Genomic DNA, 15,808 nt, shown 5'->3' on the forward strand with positions numbered 1-15,808 from the left:
GCCTTTCATCTCTATTACCCAAGGCATACAAAAAAAATGTATTTTGGCCTGACTAGGCACTCGCCCTTGGGTTAGTACCTAGTCCGTGATCTGCCTTGTCACAGCGATGAGGCAACAAGTGGAGGTGTAAGACAACTGCTCAATGAGAGTGGTAATAAGGTACCTTACCATATCTACCTTAGAGGTAGGTACAAGTAGGTGCCTAGTTAGCACGTGGGTAGGTACGTACGACGTTGCTCAGAGTCTTCTTCCCCGGGAGCTCGGGCCACTGGCTAAATTGACGTACTTTGACGGACGTGACGGGGTAGTGGGGAATCCCTGCTCTGGCGCGCGCCGCCCGCGCTGCCGCCAAGTTCCCGCATCAGCTTCATGCCACCCAGAGCTCGCAGCACCTTCAACCCCCGGCCCCCAAGACTTGACTTTGAGCGGACTGTAATTTCTCTCCGTCCTCCCTGATCGACCTCCCCTTTTCCTGTCAGATCATCTCGCTCTCCTAGAGCACCCCTTAGATCTCCATGGAAAGCGTAAGTATCATCACCTCCCGGCCCAGCGTCTTCCCCCCCTTCCACCCGTCGTCCCTCTGTCCATCAAACAAAAACCTCCATCACATCTCCAAACACCCCACAACCGCCAAGACATCTACACACGCCCCGTTCCCTCCTCCTATCTCCAAAGCTCACCAGTCAAAAACGCACAGCACGGCATAGCCCGCACAGCCCGGAAACCACGCACCGAAGCCCAGCTCCAGGCCGACCTCGCAAAGATTGCCAACCTCCGCGCCCTCGAAGACGCCCTCCTCCGCGCCTCGCCGCAGCCCGCCGATCCGGCCGACCCGGCGACCCTCGCCCTGACCACGAAGCTCCTGCGCCTGAACCCGGAGCACTACACGGCATGGAACGTCCGCAGGCGCTGCCTAACCTGTGGATTATTATCAAGACCCTCGCCTGGGCCGTCGCCGTCGGCGCAGCCCGCGAGTTCGTCAGCAGCATGCACTCCGCCTCCGTCCTCCGCCGCTGCGTCGCCATTTTCCTCGACCGCGATCCCGCCAGGCCCCGCGTCCCCACAGGACCGCGAGAGTGGGAGGAATGGTACAACAGCTGATGAGCAGCCGCCGCCGCCAGTCGACGACGAAAAGGTGGTCGACACCCTCAGGAGCGAGCTCATGTTCACGATCCCTCTACTGCTGGAGTTCCCAAAGAGCTACTGGATCTGGAAATACCGCTCCTGGCTCCTCCAGCAAGCCATCGACATACTACCCAAACCCATCGCCCGTCGTATATGGGAGGAGGAGCTCGGCCTCGTGTCCAAGATGCTGACCAAGGACCGCCGCAATTTTCACGCCTGGGGCTACCGGCGCAAAGTCGTCGCCTCTCTCGAAAGCGCGGCGCTCGACGGCACGAGCCTGGTCGAGGCCGAGTTCGCCTACACGACAAAGATGATCAACACGGACCTGTCCAACTTCTCGGCGTGGCATAACCGCTCTAACCTGATACCCCGCCTGCTAGAGGAGCGCGGTGCCGACGACGCGGCGCGACAAAAGTTTCTAGAAGATGGTAAGGGCGATCCCATATATATCAATGTATTCCCCATGCAGTTTGCGATTGAAGCCGGCTAACGAACAGCAGAACTCGACCTCGTCCGCGAAGCACTAAACGTGGGTCCAGAAGACCAGTCTCTCTGGTTCTACCACCATTTCCTCGTCCAAAACATGACTGAGCCAGATGGCCGGCCCAAGATCGCGCCGAGTCTGTCAAGTACGGAAAAGGCATCCTACGTGAGGCGTGAGATTGAAGATATCAAGGACCTTTTGGAGGACTACGACGACATTACGTGGATATATAAGGCCCTGTTAGACTACACGAGGGCGCTGCCGCACATCGAAGGAAGAGAGCTCAGCGAAGAAGAGACAGAGGAACTACAAACGTGGATGACCAAAGTGCGCCAGCTGGACCCTATGCGTAATGGGCGTTGGAAGGACCTCGAGAAGGAGTGTAGTCTACTCTAGCCTTCCAGAGCAAACAAATCCATGTTCCAATCGTGTGTGGTTCTAAAGCAAGCGGCGGCGTCACGAGGGGCAGGGTCGACTATCATTATGTATTAGGTATAGGAGCGAACCAGATGTACACGGCAGCGTATCTACGTGCTAAAAAAGGTGATGATCACTTCCTGGCGAACTACATGAGCACCACACAGAACGCTCAAGAGGCGCATTTGCCCTTGATTAGGCTGGCGTTCTCTCCTACCAACCCATCAAAGTACGACAGCAGCGTCTCGACGGGAATCATATCCATCAGACCCAGTGCTGGGTGAGACGACTTGAGGACCTGGCCGCTCCAGAGGACTCTGATGTACCAGCCACTCTCAACCGAGCCAGGCGTAGATGTGGATGTGGCCGTGGGAGGGTTCTTGGCGGCGGCGGCGGCGGCGGCGGCGGCGCCTTCATCCGCTCCCCGCTTCTTGTACAGCTCAAAGACGACCTCGGAGCCCATGCCGGGCCAGACCATGTGGTCGAGCTGCAGGATAGACAGCAGCCGCGAGACGGAGCCGTCGTGCGCGACGTTGTGGAAGTAGATTGTCTCGCTCGTGCCGTCGACGACGGCGCGCAGGTGGACGGCGAGCTCGGCGACCCAGACGCCCCACGCCGCGACGCTGGCGGCGAGGGAGTCGGGGCTGTCGCGGTAGAGCTGGGAGTACTCCCAGTGGCCCAGGCGGTAGGCGGCGTCGGCAAGGTCCTGCGTGACGCAGGTGGTGGAGTTGGCGCCGCCGACGAGCTTGCAGGGGAAGGGCTTGTCGTGGCACTGGCGGGCGGAGAGGTTGTCGTAGTAGTGGTCCAGCGAGGCGTGGAAGCCCTCGTCGTCGGCGGGGACGCCCGAGATGTCGTCGAGAACGGCGTAGAGGGGGCCGGCGGCGGCGAGGTGCTGGGCCCAGGCGGCGTTGGAGGCGGATTTTATGCGGTTGAAGAGGGCGTAGCCGGCGGGGCAGGAGTACTGCGGTTCGAGGGAGTCGACGCCGGCGGCCTGGATGTTGAGCTGGAGGGAGTCGGTGGCGGCCCACATGCCGTTGACGACCATGCCGGCGACCTGGCTGGTGATTTGGTTGTTGGTGACGCGGTACTTGATCTTGCGGTGCCACTCGGGCGAGTTGACGGTGTCATGGCCGGGGATGAAGCCTAGCAGATCGTGGTAGACGCCGTAGAGGTCGGCGCCGTGAACCCAGGAGTCATCGAGGCCCTGGGCGGTGATCTGGGGGAATTGGCAGGTTCCTATCCAGCCCGCGGGGACGAAGGGATTGACGGGGGAGATGTAGACCTTCCAGTAGGTCTTTGCCGGCTTGTTGCTGCTGGCAAAGGGCTCGCCGTAATAGAAGAGTCCTTGGTCGTCGCAGTTCCACTGGTACGGCTCAACGGGGAAGGCGTTGGAGGCGTAGGGCGTGCGTTTGTGGTGGCGGTGAACCTTATGGACAAGTCAGTGTTTGAGGAAGCGGAAGAAGAAAGGAACCAGTGAAAAGGGGTTCGATTCGTTTACTCACCAATTCCACGTACTTGAGCTCGTAATCATCCGACGGCTTCACATACTCCGTCTTGCGCACATGGGGCATGTTGCACCAGTTGTACTGCCCGTACCTGTCGTCGGGAGTCTCCGAGGTGTCATAAATGAACCCCCAGACACCCTTGCCGTTGATCACGGCGGTCAGATTATTGACCTCTGCGCGAGCGGGCGCGTACCAGCTCAGATCAACACCACCAGCTGCATTCACGACACCGCCGGCGCTGGTGCCGGTGCCGGTGCCGGTGCCGAAGACAGCAAGGCCGGTTAACAGAGTGGAAGCCTTGGGCGCCATGATATGGGGGAGGGCAAGTTGGACAAAGATGAGGAAACTAGCAACGATGAGGAGGGACTTTAGCCAGGCGGCCGGCGACCCGATGGGCCTTCTCGGGAAAAAAGTTGAGGAAGCCATCCATACTTATGGGTGGGATGCGGCAGGGGGCGGGGATGACCTCTGCTCTCTCCGAGCGAGGCTTGTAAGGACTCGAGAGACAGCAAGCAACACGGGCTCTGCGTGTCTGTAACCCACGTGGTTCCGCAGAAGTGAGGTCCAGCTAGCACTCGAGTTGAAGGGTAATGAGCGGGTCGAGGCAAATGGGGGCCAAAGATGAGTGACTTTCCCGCAGTCGCATCGAAACCTCGCCGGGAGGTTGTTGGACAAGCTGGAGGAGGGTAGGAGGTTGGTGTTGGAGAGATGGAATGGTGTGTGCTCCGTATGCGAAGGAAGTACTCCGTACCTTACGAAGTACCTTAAGGTACTTCGAAGGGTCGTGCACCACGTGTTCAGCCGACTGGTCGCGAGCTCAACCGGCCTCAGGTACCTTGCCTTAGGTACCGTGAGCAACTGGGGTAAGTTAGGTAACGTAGGTAAGTACCACACGGTCAGAAAATAAGGTTGGCCGCTTTTCTCAGGCTTAATGGTTAGAAGAGCGGCCAATTCTGCTGATTGCCGCGTGGGTAAGGTACTTCGTACACAGCGCCTCTGTGCCTGAGGGACGGTACCTGAGCACGTGGTAAAGAACCTCTACCTGGAAAAGGACAGGGACTCGACCTTAGCTCGAATGGTTGGCCCCACACCAGCCGGAACCCGTTATCTCGGCGTCGGACCGGTAAGCCCAGCCCGGCGGAGTGGGTCATTCAATGCCAACGGCACTTGACCTCATGCCGTGCTTCTCCCGCACACCTCCTTCCCTCGCTGTCACAATGCACTCAAAATGAAGTACCTGAGTAAGACCACATCTTTCCACACACTTCTTCCTCGTTAGCATCACTGACGAATACTCCGGAAAAGATGACGAAAATAACCATGTTTCGAATCTCAGATATCCTTCCCTCTGGTACAAACCATATGCAACGCAATCTATCCTGTTTTTTCCGTCACACAGAGTTCATTTCTCAATCCTCAATCCAGCAATCAGTCCGCAAAAATATACAGCGGGGTCTTCTTTCGTGCCTCCACCAGGAAGCCCAAGATCGCAGCTTCCACGCGGTCATCCTCGCGGGCATCTATCACGGAGATCCTCACGCGATCCCCGACTCCAGCTCGCCACAATTCCTCCGGTGTCACATTGGGCGTAATCTCCATGGAATAGAAGTCTAGTAACAACCATGTAACGTGGTCCGTCATGATGACCGACCAGGGTGAACTGGTAACTGATACTCGAATCAGTTGCTTGAGTTAACTTGCTCGCATCGAATACATATTCGGCAATCGGTCTTGGATGAGTAAAATGACTTATTGTCGATCCTGGAGGCGGGTCGCCTGGTATGGCGTCGGACTGCATCTTGGGTAGCTGTCTGATGCTGAAGGAAAGCTCCGATGACTTCCGTGTTCGAAAGTCGAATGTCGGCTCAGGGGATGTAAGGCTTTTGAGTGATGTTGGTCTGGTATGGATGGCAGAGAGAAGAAGAGGAGTGGGTCAAGGAATGCAATAGCAAACAGAAATGCCGCCTTCCCACAGACTTTTATGCGTGCATTACAGGCCTGATATCTGCCTGGAACTCTCTATGTTTCCGTCCTTGAAGAGGATCTCAACGTCTAATCAACGAGAACTTCAAAGCCCCTTTGCCCTCCAATCCCGATGATGGTGCCGTATCCTGTTCATCAGCCCTCCATCTTCAAATCGGCAGGCTCATGTATACACAAAGTCTTCCCTCAGTACTGCGCTTGTCTGCACAGAGCTACAAGTGCCTGCCTGTGCCGGGCTTTCCGTTTACTGGGCTTTTTCCGTAATGAAACCGGGCTTTGGATGTCTTATGCCAATTGGAAGCTGAAAGCCCACGGCATTAAAGGCGATTACCTGTTGCATCTCTGTAGGTAAGAAATAGGTGGCCTAATTTTGTTTGGCGTACATGATTCTGGTTTTCTAGTATGTGTCAATGTCATAGATTGGTACGAATATGCTGCAGTGGATTGATGCCTCTTTTTGCATAGAAAGCTAAGTCTATTTGTGCAGAGTATAGTTCATTTTCCAATGAAGGCAGCGACAACGAAACTTTATTGGACGCAGAGACAAAGAAAAGAAAGAAAATGGTAGCTAGCATCTTCAACAGGTGTCTCTAACCATCTCACCAAAACTACAGCGAAAAAGAAGCAAAATAAATGGGCTACAAAAGATAAAACAAGGGGAAATTTTGAAGGGAATCATCACGACCGCGCAGGGGCAATGCCTCTACTACCTTTTTTCCTGCGCAACCTATTGTTTGTATGCAGGCTGTCTGCCTGCACGGGGCACGGCACCACCTCCCGCCGTCCGACCCAGGCAAGGTACCTAAGCAAGGCAAACTTCTAAGGTAGGCATCAAGGTAGGTAGGTGCCTTGTGCAGTGAGCCTGCCGGATACCTCAAGGTACCTCACACCCCATCTAGCCAACCTCTGAACTTAAAAGACTCATATCCCTCAAGAATCACCCAGCTCATCTCCGTTTGCCCAATTCATCAAATTCATCACGGTCATTTAAGTAATTTCAAAGTCCACTCGCCCCTTCCCGACTTAGAGCAGGTGCTCTTGGAAATCCCCGCTTTCTCGGTCAAACACACACACCTCTTTCTCTCTCTCTCTCTGTCTCTCTCTCTCTTTCTCTCCCACTCTCTCCTCAACTACACACTCACACACAACTTCAGTCATCGGCCGGCCGCGCGCTAAACCGACATGACCATCATACTCCAGCGCAAACATACCAACAATGTCTCGCTCGCGTGTGGATTACGATCGATACAAGCCTACCAAGCGACTGACCCTTACGGAGTACCAGCCTGCAGCCCCGCACGGCACTACCAAATACGACTGGAACCCGCCACCCGGCCCCGAGCTACGCGACTTCGATCCTGACCTAGAGGTCCCAGAAGACGAGCAGGTCCAGCTTGAAATCGTGGAAATCATCTCGGGCGGAACCAACAGCAGAGCCCAGGTTCTCAAGTGCAAGATCATCAAGCCGCGCGCCTGGAAGAAACACCATGACCACGCACCGATCCCACCTCAAGAGAGCATAGTCGTGGCCAAAGTATTCGACCATAAGCTCTGGCCAAGCGACTACGGCGCGCCGATCAAAAACATCGAGCTCAATGACGGTGCCCTCTGTCGCGAAAGCTGTGCTTACAAGCATCTCCATCACCACAACTTGACCGGCTGGCCCCATACCATCGCGGAGTACTATGGCACCTGGGCAGTCAAGTTTATCGTCCGCAAAGTCGAGGGCGAGACTAGTTACAGAACCGTGGGCCTCATCCTCATGGAGTACATTGACGGTCTCTCCATCGAAGACCTCTGCGACCGGGATGAGTACGACGTTCTCATTCCTGACGATGAGCAACCCATCATCTTTCATCAATCCGACGATGATCACCAGGTGACTCTTGATATCAACCTCGACGTGAGGATGGAAGTTCTCAGGCAGTTCCTCGACAACTCGGTCAAGCATATGCATGTTGGGCTCTTGTGCGGTGACATTGAACCCGAGAACATTCTCATCACGATGCGAAATGGCACCGAAGATCTCAAAAATCCTCGCGTTGTTGAGCTTGGTCTAAGTCTCGCACAGCTGTGGTCCAAGACGAAGTCCGGGAAGCGGCCGGGCCACAGCGTTCATTGTCACCAGATCACTCCACATCCGCCTCATCCCATGGAACGATTCAGCACCATCGCACTCACGAGCTTGGTCGGTTGGTTCCCCCAAGAGTGGGCGGACGAGGGCATGAGGAGTCAAGCAGGAGCAAGGTCAGACAACAAGTTCAAGGATTGGCTGATTTGTGCTTTCGGCCCCCTCGAAGAGAACCCGCGGTATTCCTCCTTCAAGACCATGCGCAAGTTGATAGAGAAGAAGAACAAGATAATGGCCGCTCTCGAGAAAGGACCTGTGCGTGTGCAAGAGAGAGATTGTCCGAGAGTCTTACGCGAAGGCGCGGACTTTATACCCACGGCGCGACTGGAGTACATGACCGTCATGGACACGCAAGAAGAAGCAAGGGCTCCATCTGACTAATTTGATGAGTTCGAAGACATTTGGAACAAGGGCGGTAGTGTGGGCGAAGCGCCTGGCTCACAGATGGACCTAGATCAGCCTGTCTAGGGGGAGCTCGACGAGACTGCTGCAAAGCAACTGAAGCCCAATAACGAGAACAGCAAGGTCAAGAAGAGGAAGAATAATAAGAGGAAGGGCAAGCGGGGTTGAGTCTCTACCCCATCTCCTCTCCCTTCTCTCGGTGTGTCCTCTCTCGCTCTTTTTGCCGCATTGGAGAAGTCGACCTTGGTTGTCCGTCAGCCGCGGCGGGTGTTTTGAGGATGCCCTCTCTCTGACTTGAGCCGGGAGGGACTGGCTCGTCTTTTTTTCTTTTTCTGTCGCTGGGTACACGAGGACACATTGGGGACACGGCATTCGGGATACCATAATGACACTGGGACTACGGGGATATGGGAACATTGGCGTGGGCAGTTTGGAGTGTTCTAGATCTCTTTTGCATGTGTGTTTAGGTTTTCCCTTCACAACTGGTCTGCCTACCTTGGAGATGTTCCCTCTTCTTTCTGATGGGGGTGATCTATCTATCGAGGAAGACACAACAGTTGTGATGGAAGTCTGCATCTCGATTTTTTTTGGGGGGGGGGGGGGGAGGAAACGCAAAAGACAAGGCGTAGCAACGAAATTCCATCTTAGCATTTGGTTTGCCGGGCCTTTCCATTGTGATGCTTCTCCATGGCGGAATAAACCTCTGACCACTTTCTCCCTGAGATAGAACGGATCGTGACATGCAAACAGACCCAAGCAAGCGACAGACAAACGAACTGTCCCAGAACGTGTAACGAATTTTCGCCTGGATTTTACTTGACACAGCTCCATCAATCTCCTCCTCCTCCTCTCAGACTCTCAATCCGTTCTAAATTCTCTTGACCCATTCCATTCTAGCATATAATCTATACGAGGCTCTCCCAAAGACTCTAAGACTCTACCTACCAAAAGCCAATAACTCTTCCCCTTCGTTTCATCATCATACAAACGTCCAAGAAAGACCCCCAGCAGGAAAGAACAAAAATCTCTTCTCTCACCTCACGTCTCGCCTTTCCTACGCCCTCCTCTCCCACGCAGCAACGACGGCACCGACAATCTCCTTCCCCTTGGTGATAGCAATCTCGTGCCCGCCCCCAAGGACAATGACCTCGACCGCGTCCTCCCCGAGCACCCTCTCCGCATCCCACACCGTCTCCCCGAGCACGACGATGTCGTCGTCCTCACCGAGCAGGAAGAGCACCCGCCCCTTTCTCAGCCCGGGCTCCGATGCCCATCCTCGACCATCACCAACATCACCACCACCATAGCTACTCCGCCTCGCCTCCAAGACCTCCGCCAGAACCCTCCACTCCTCGTCCCCGCGGTCATAAATCGGCGCGTGCCGAATCGTCGACATATAACTCGTCACGAACCCAGGGTGCCTCGCAAGCTGCCACCCCACAACCTCCCCAATCCGTCCCCCGCCCACGAGCCTAAGCTCATCCCACTCCTCCTTCTTCTCCTCCTCGTCATCATCATCAACAGTCTCCTTCTCCGGTACATCACCGCCCACCCCGCCTCCAACCTTAACAGGCCTCAGCCTCCGCCCAACAACCCACCTCCTCACCCACTCCGGAATCCACCCGGCATTATACAGCACCCGGCTCCGCCACCCGACGTGCGCTCCGCTGCGCACCAGCCCGCCCGGCGCGACTAGGCTGAGCGAGCGCACGAGGTGCGGGTGCGCGGAGGCGAAAGCGGCGGCGACGGCGCCGCCGAGGGAGTAGCCCAGTAGGTGGAAGGCGTCGTTGCCGGTCCAGCCCGGCGAGGGGGACGAGGCGAGCGCGAGGAGGATCTGCGTGGTGTAGAGGCGGGCGTCGTGGGGGAGGTCGAGGGGCGCGTCCGAGTAGCCGCGGCCGAAGAAGTCTGGCGGTGTTAGTTAGGGGATGCTTGTGAAGGGGGTGAGAAAGGGGGAGAGAGCGAGAGAGGGGGAGTTCTGTCTGATGTGTGATGTGTGATGTGTGGTGTGTGGTGTGTGGTGTGTGGTGTGTGAGATGAGTGGCTTGCTTCGAGAGTAAGACCCAAGCTGCCATGATCATTCGAATACTGAACAACGCACTGAACAACGCACTGAACAATGTTCTTCACTTCACATTCCGGATATCACGGCTCATGACCACAATCACACATCCTCATCGACATATACCCCCTCTCATAGTCATCAATCTCATCATCATCGCAACCATCACCATCATTTGAAAGACTTACCAAAAGTCATTACCTTCCACCCCCTCTCCACAAACTCCCCAGCAATACCCCCCAACGCAAGACAAGGCGTCCCGATACCATGCAGCAACAGAACCCTCTCCTCCGCCGCCTCTGGCCCAAACTCGTACACCCGCAAGTTCCCGTACGCCGTCGCGACGTCCCGCGCGCCGGGAAACACGTCGGGCGGGTACGGAAGCCGCTCGTCACTGCCCGGGTCCCGCGTCGTCGTCCATTTCGGCGAGCGGGCCGTCTTGCGGCTGTCCCTTGCCGGGCGCGGGGCCGGGAGGGCGGATGCGGAGGCGGTGGTGGTGCGGGAGATGAGGACGAGGAGGGTGGCGGCGGTCGCTGCTGCTAGGCCTAGGCCGAGGCCTATCTGCGGGAGGTGCCTCTCCAGTAACCCGTCCCTCATCGTGTTCTCTCTCCACCTGTGGATTTTTGGGGGGAGAGAGGTGTTCTAGAATTCTCGGCCCAATCACTTGGTAGTATGGATGTTTGTGCGACCGTCCGGGGCTGCGAGGCTTGGGGTGTGCGCGGGAACGATTTGCGGTTGCGGTTCAACAGGGTTGGGTCAAGGTTGCGGGACAGATTTCACATGATGGATTGTATCCGCGGGTATGGGATTGCGGATGCTGCGCCGGGGTGGGACGGAAGCCCCGTCACCGCACGGAGGTCGGGTAGAGGAGGGCAGCACCGTACAGCCGAGTATCACAGGCACCGCGGGGGGAACAATCGCTCAGGTATCGTAAGGTTTGGATTTCCTCGGTGGATTTCTGTCGTCGCTAGATCGACTTTTGCAAATTACCGAGCCGTGAACTTGAGGCGTTTCCCTGAAGAGAGGTATCGCATATTCCCTAGACTCATCGTCGGCGTCGCCGCCAGGTTCCGTGCCCCTCCGAGAGGGGTGACGTCGCAAAGTAGCCGGCTCTCTCCTTCGATCCCCCATGGGCACAGCATGGGGCCTTGGCCATGGGGCGGGTCCTCGACTGTTTTTGTTTAGTGGGAATCTGAACAATGCCATTCACTCGGGACTCGGAGACCCTGCCTTTGCCCTTTACCTTCAACATCTGCCGGGTAAGGTGACTGAGTGGGGTGAAGAACAGCGCATACAGCGGAAAGAATGAAGACTTCTTTCTCTGCCCTATGTACAGTGGCAGCATATCGTCGAGTCCCGACAGCGAACCACCTGAGTCCAAGACACCGCCGCGAGATGCTGCGTCTTGTTGCATCCGCGCCGGAGATGCATCGGATGGAAGCGGAGCGGGACTCGCTCGCCAGTAAAGCCCATCTTCGACCCAAGCAAGCAAGCAGGCCAGCCAGTCAGTCACCTCACGCTCCTGTCTGTACCTGCTGGCAGCCCTGAACCGGCAGACCGCCAAGAAAGCACTGTGCCGTTTGGCATGGTACAGCATGGCTGCCATGCCATGCACCACCAGTTGAGTGCCGCCGGCATGCCAGATGCGTCGGTTTGGCTGGTTGACTGCTGTTCCGGCCCTGTCGCTGGCGACACCGAACCGTTCGCATTCCTACTCCTCCTTTTTTTGCTTTTTCGATGCTCTACCGTCGATGCAGGAAGCCCTATACGGTGCAAGCCAGGTAGATAGTGTATCCGTAGGTAATGGTGTCCACGGAGGTGGCTCAGCTGGTAGCTTGCCGTGCTTGCCTCGCCAACCCAAAGTAAGCTTCAGCTCCTAGCTGTCGTCTTCGTACTTCTCCAACCCCCCAAAGGACAAAGGAGGGGGAGGGGAAGATGGGAACGGTGAGAGAGAGTGGCGGCGAGGTGGTCGGAGCGTCCCCCCACTGAGACGGTTGGCGTAGAACCCGGGGAACGAGGTGAGGTGGTGAGACAGGCGAGAGGAATAATCCGCCGCCGCAGCAAGCGATGCACACAATCCGCTGTCTGGATCGAGTCTGGCCCAACCTTGAATGCCAAAATGGCGGTGTGGCAGTGAAGAAGGGGCTTTTCCATGTCTTCCCATGTCCCCCTCAACCTTGTTGTTGGTCTGCCGTCCGTGTGTCTGTGGCTGCCCCGTCCTCCCTTGCCTTTCCCATGGCTGCTAGATCCTATTCACCCAGAAAGCAAATCCGTAAGATCTCGTGGGGTGAGCCGACCAACGTCAATTGTCAACTCAAAGGAACAACACCGATCCTCCGTCAGCTGCCACACATGGGCGCAAACATGCCGTCCACCGCCATGTACATCGCACACTTGTGGTTTCACGCGGGCGTTGATATGGTAGGGTTTGAAGGTTAGCAGGAGACTGATTGGTGATGGCACAGCTGGTGAGGCTGGAAGGTTGGTCCAGAGGCTGGAGACCAAGAGAAACAAAAGAAGGTTGTCCAACCAGCCATCAAATCCTTCCTTCCAGGGGAGCTTCGGCGTTGGTAGGTGTAGAGCATCGTGCGTGGATTGGATGCGTCAACAGGAACTGTGTGACAGCGAAGGTCGAACTCAATGGCGGAATCCCCACACATCCATCTTGCTTTTCTTTACTTGCCGTCTAGACCCTGGCAACTTGGCGAATGCTGGCTTGCGTTGCTGCAGGCATTGTGCTGTGAGCTCGTTCGCAAGAAAAACAAGGGCCTGGCAGAAGGACATCGAGGTTTGAGTGTGTCAATCCTGTCCCGATATGGAACAAGTCCTGGAGAATGGAGGGGATGCCGCTCCTACGTCTGCTGCAGTCTGCTGAAAGGGTCCTCGGCCTCCCCAGGCACGGGCGAATCCAGGAACCCTGAGCTCAGGACCGTCCGGCTCTGGCCTCTCTACACAGCGGGCAAGCATCCAACAAGTATCCGTAGCGTAGAGAGCCGACTGGGCGACCAAAATAGCAGCCTTCAGTTCCATTGCATGGGACACTGGGTGACTGGCACGACTGGATAGCATGGAAACGGTAGGCAAACGGAACAAATGCCCGTTACGTAGTTGAGATGAGCCCTGGCCATGTATCCGTACCGGCGCTGTGACTGTCGCGGCGTTGCCAAAGGGCAGAGAGCGAGCGGGCGGGATGACGGTTGATCGGAGGACTGGGTGACTGACTGGTTGACCGGGCTGACTGTCGAGGTGACGGACTGGGACGTGGGGTGACACGTTGATGGGAATGCGATTCTGCCCCCTTTCGTCACTCGGATTCCCCTATGAGCTCCACTGTAGAGATCACGAAGCCATCGTCAGGTGTCTCAAGATGGTTTCCCATCTTCTATGGGACCCTCTCTCAAGACCCCTAGGGGCCCCAGCCGTGCCCTGCCCCGATTCACCTCCACTGGCTGATTGGCCTCCGCAGCAGGGGCGACTTGTCAATGCCGGCTTCAGCCTTCAGCGCTTCTGCCTTCTGCCTTCACAGCCATCGGCGGGTGGACAAGGGAGCTATACTGTGCCACAATTGGGGAGCAGAGACCAGGGACCAGAGAGACACAGTTGTTCTAGGGTCTGGCCCAGGGGCACTGCTGGCGTGGTCGCGCAGGAGGCCCGTCGACTTCATGCAGTGCTGGTGCAAGGTCGGGAACCACCGCAAATCCCATGCTTTTGCCATACGGATAGAAGGTGTGGAACGTATGGTCCCAGTCGAAAGTTGGTCTAGAAGGCGTTTTGGCGCCCTCCGCCGCAGCGGGAAGCTGTTATCGATGGCGATAGAGTTGCTCCCATGCGTGTGGCATGTCGAAGTTTAGCTTAATCTCGACCTGGCGCCTCCGCAGTAGCAACAGCAGCAGCAGCAGCTGTCCATCGCCCGGCAGTCGGAAGATCTGACGGATCATGGGCATGATGTCTGTACTGAGCATCCGTACGCATGCACGACACCGGACCGGAGAGTTGCTGTATGACTAAAGCCGAGAGTCAAGAAATGCTAGAATGGAAAGAGAAAAGGCATGGATCGATAAACAGGTCTGGGGCTTCCATCATGGCCTGTTCATGGTTTGGCCACTGACGGATGATGATGCTGGGGTGAGGGAGGGGGAGGGGCAGAGAGTGACGATTTGGGGCGAGCGACCTTTGCTGAGATCTGCGTAAACCATGAGACGGGACTGAGTGAGGTGAGAGAGAAGAGAGCAAGAGCAGGTTGTGAGTGAGTGGGGTGAGTGAGTGGGGTGACTGATTATGAGTGTGAGTGTGACGGTGAGATCGGTCAGTTACGGACTGGCAAACGGTTGCCCCGCTGTTAGTGATGGGGCAGGGCCACTGTCCACCTTATGGAAAAATTGGTCATCCAGGTGGAAGGGAAAGAGAACCTTGAAGGTGCTGACTGCCCAAGTACGTACTCAAGATGCTGCCTTCCCTGTTCTGGTGTGAGAGGTGGGCAATTGCGGTATGCCCTGTGTGAGAGATAAAAAGTGCGAGGTGTGGTAGCTTCCACGGCAGGTGGGCTGCAGCCTGCGGAAGTGGCAGTTGCACACTGTGGGCTACATGACTTGATGCCTAAATTGTCAGGTCCACAAAAGTGACATTCGGCATGCGGTCTGTCGCTTGATTCGCCTCCAAGCGTGCCAGCCGCCACGTTTCCGAATCCAGGCCAGAAGGTCAAGGGCCCATGGTCATTTCTCGGTTATTGTTTTTCTTTTGCACCAGACCAGGGGTCTAGCGACCAGTCATAGCGGCACCTAGATCCACCCAGTGTCTGCATGTCACTGGCTCACAGCCCTGTGTGTGCGTCGACGGGTGCGTGTGTGTTGTGTGTGTGTCTCTCTCTCTTTTTGCAAGGAAGGTTAGGTACTTACACAGGAGGCAGGGCAGGCACCAACACGTAGGTACCTTGCCTTTCCTGTAGCAGCGGGGGAGCAGAGGGCCACTGCCTCGTTGTCCATCATGCATCCCGGGGCTCTAACCTCCTGCAGCAGTGTGCAACTATCACCTTTCATGTGTACGTACCCAATGGAAGTGGAGGATCTTTGGGGCCTTGGGCAATGTCTCTGGCACTCTGCCACATCACAGTGTGGATGGCGGACAGTGTGAGCAGCCGGCGACATTGTTTGGGTCGTCCATGGCTGGTAATCCCACGCTGGAAGGTACGTATCCGCAACTGGATGCTAGATCGAAGCCTCGACAATTCATTTGTCTTGCTGCCGCCGTGCAGTTGTGCAGACTCCAGACCGCTGGTGGTACCGTGGACCGACTTTAGTGGTGCGTGAGGTGGTGGGAAGGGAAGAAGCGAAGGAGATGGGACAAGAGAGATACTGGTAGAAAGAGAGAGTGGGCGGGTGGTCCGTTGCACTGTTCCAGCTGCAGCTCGTCCTCTGCCGTTCAGTCTGCCCACCGCCCAGTGCACACAATGCATCACGCAGTCCCGTCCGTTCCAATGTTTCCCTCCCCTTCCCTCTTCCCCCATCTTTAGTTGGCTGAGGGCTGGCTCTCCCCCCAAAGGTTGGGATTCGGCCAGACCAGGGCCACCCAGCAGAGAGGGTCGGGAGGGTTTCACTTTGGACTGAAGCAGACAGGCGGGCGCGCTCGACAGTCGACCTTTCGATGCTCTCGTGGCTCTGATCGGAGTACACACTGTGGGTGGGCGGACGACATGAAGCCAGCCG

At 56.5% G+C, this 15,808-nt stretch overlaps 5 protein-coding genes across 5 annotated transcripts; 2 read left to right on the top strand and 3 right to left on the bottom strand.

Moving 5' to 3' along the window:
• The first annotated feature begins 316 nt into the window (after positions 1 to 316).
• Positions 317 to 2,491, top strand: BDZ83DRAFT_622819 (uncharacterized protein). Its single transcript, XM_060508343.1, has 3 exons — positions 317 to 524; positions 698 to 1,553; positions 1,626 to 2,491. The coding sequence occupies exons 1-3, from the start codon at positions 516 to 518 to the stop codon at positions 2,003 to 2,005; spliced, it is 1,245 nt and encodes a 414-aa protein (XP_060364539.1). The 5' UTR covers positions 317 to 515; the 3' UTR covers positions 2,006 to 2,491.
• On the bottom strand, positions 2,199 to 3,840 carry BDZ83DRAFT_652145 (histidine acid phosphatase; the record flags this gene model as incomplete). The annotated part of the gene is made up of 2 exons (XM_060510505.1): positions 2,199 to 3,452; positions 3,529 to 3,840. 2 exons carry the CDS (start codon positions 3,838 to 3,840, stop codon positions 2,199 to 2,201), a joined length of 1,566 nt encoding a protein of 521 aa, XP_060364540.1.
• Positions 3,841 to 6,730: 2,890 nt separating this feature from the next.
• Positions 6,731 to 8,026, top strand: BDZ83DRAFT_752556 (uncharacterized protein; the record flags this gene model as incomplete). The annotated part of the gene is made up of 1 exon (XM_060514217.1): positions 6,731 to 8,026. The coding sequence occupies one exon, from the start codon at positions 6,731 to 6,733 to the stop codon at positions 8,024 to 8,026; it is 1,296 nt and encodes a 431-aa protein (XP_060364541.1).
• A 34-nt stretch (positions 8,027 to 8,060) lies between these two features.
• Positions 8,061 to 9,191, bottom strand: BDZ83DRAFT_350360 (uncharacterized protein). Its single transcript, XM_060502519.1, has one exon. It carries the CDS (start codon positions 8,876 to 8,878, stop codon positions 8,096 to 8,098), a length of 783 nt encoding a protein of 260 aa, XP_060364542.1. The 5' UTR covers positions 8,879 to 9,191; the 3' UTR covers positions 8,061 to 8,095.
• BDZ83DRAFT_558510 (Alpha/Beta hydrolase protein) lies at positions 9,117 to 10,571 on the bottom strand (the record flags this gene model as incomplete). Its single annotated transcript, XM_060503538.1, has 2 exons — positions 9,117 to 9,952; positions 10,295 to 10,571. Coding segments are annotated over 2 exons (1,113 nt in total), but the record flags the coding sequence as incomplete, so codon positions are not given.
• Between the last annotated feature and the right edge of the window lie 5,237 nt (positions 10,572 to 15,808).

This window comes from Colletotrichum acutatum, assembly GCF_030867785.1.
Source record: "Colletotrichum acutatum strain CBS 112980 chromosome Unknown BDZ83scaffold_51, whole genome shotgun sequence".
Classification (NCBI taxonomy): Eukaryota; Fungi; Ascomycota; class Sordariomycetes; order Glomerellales; family Glomerellaceae; genus Colletotrichum; species Colletotrichum acutatum.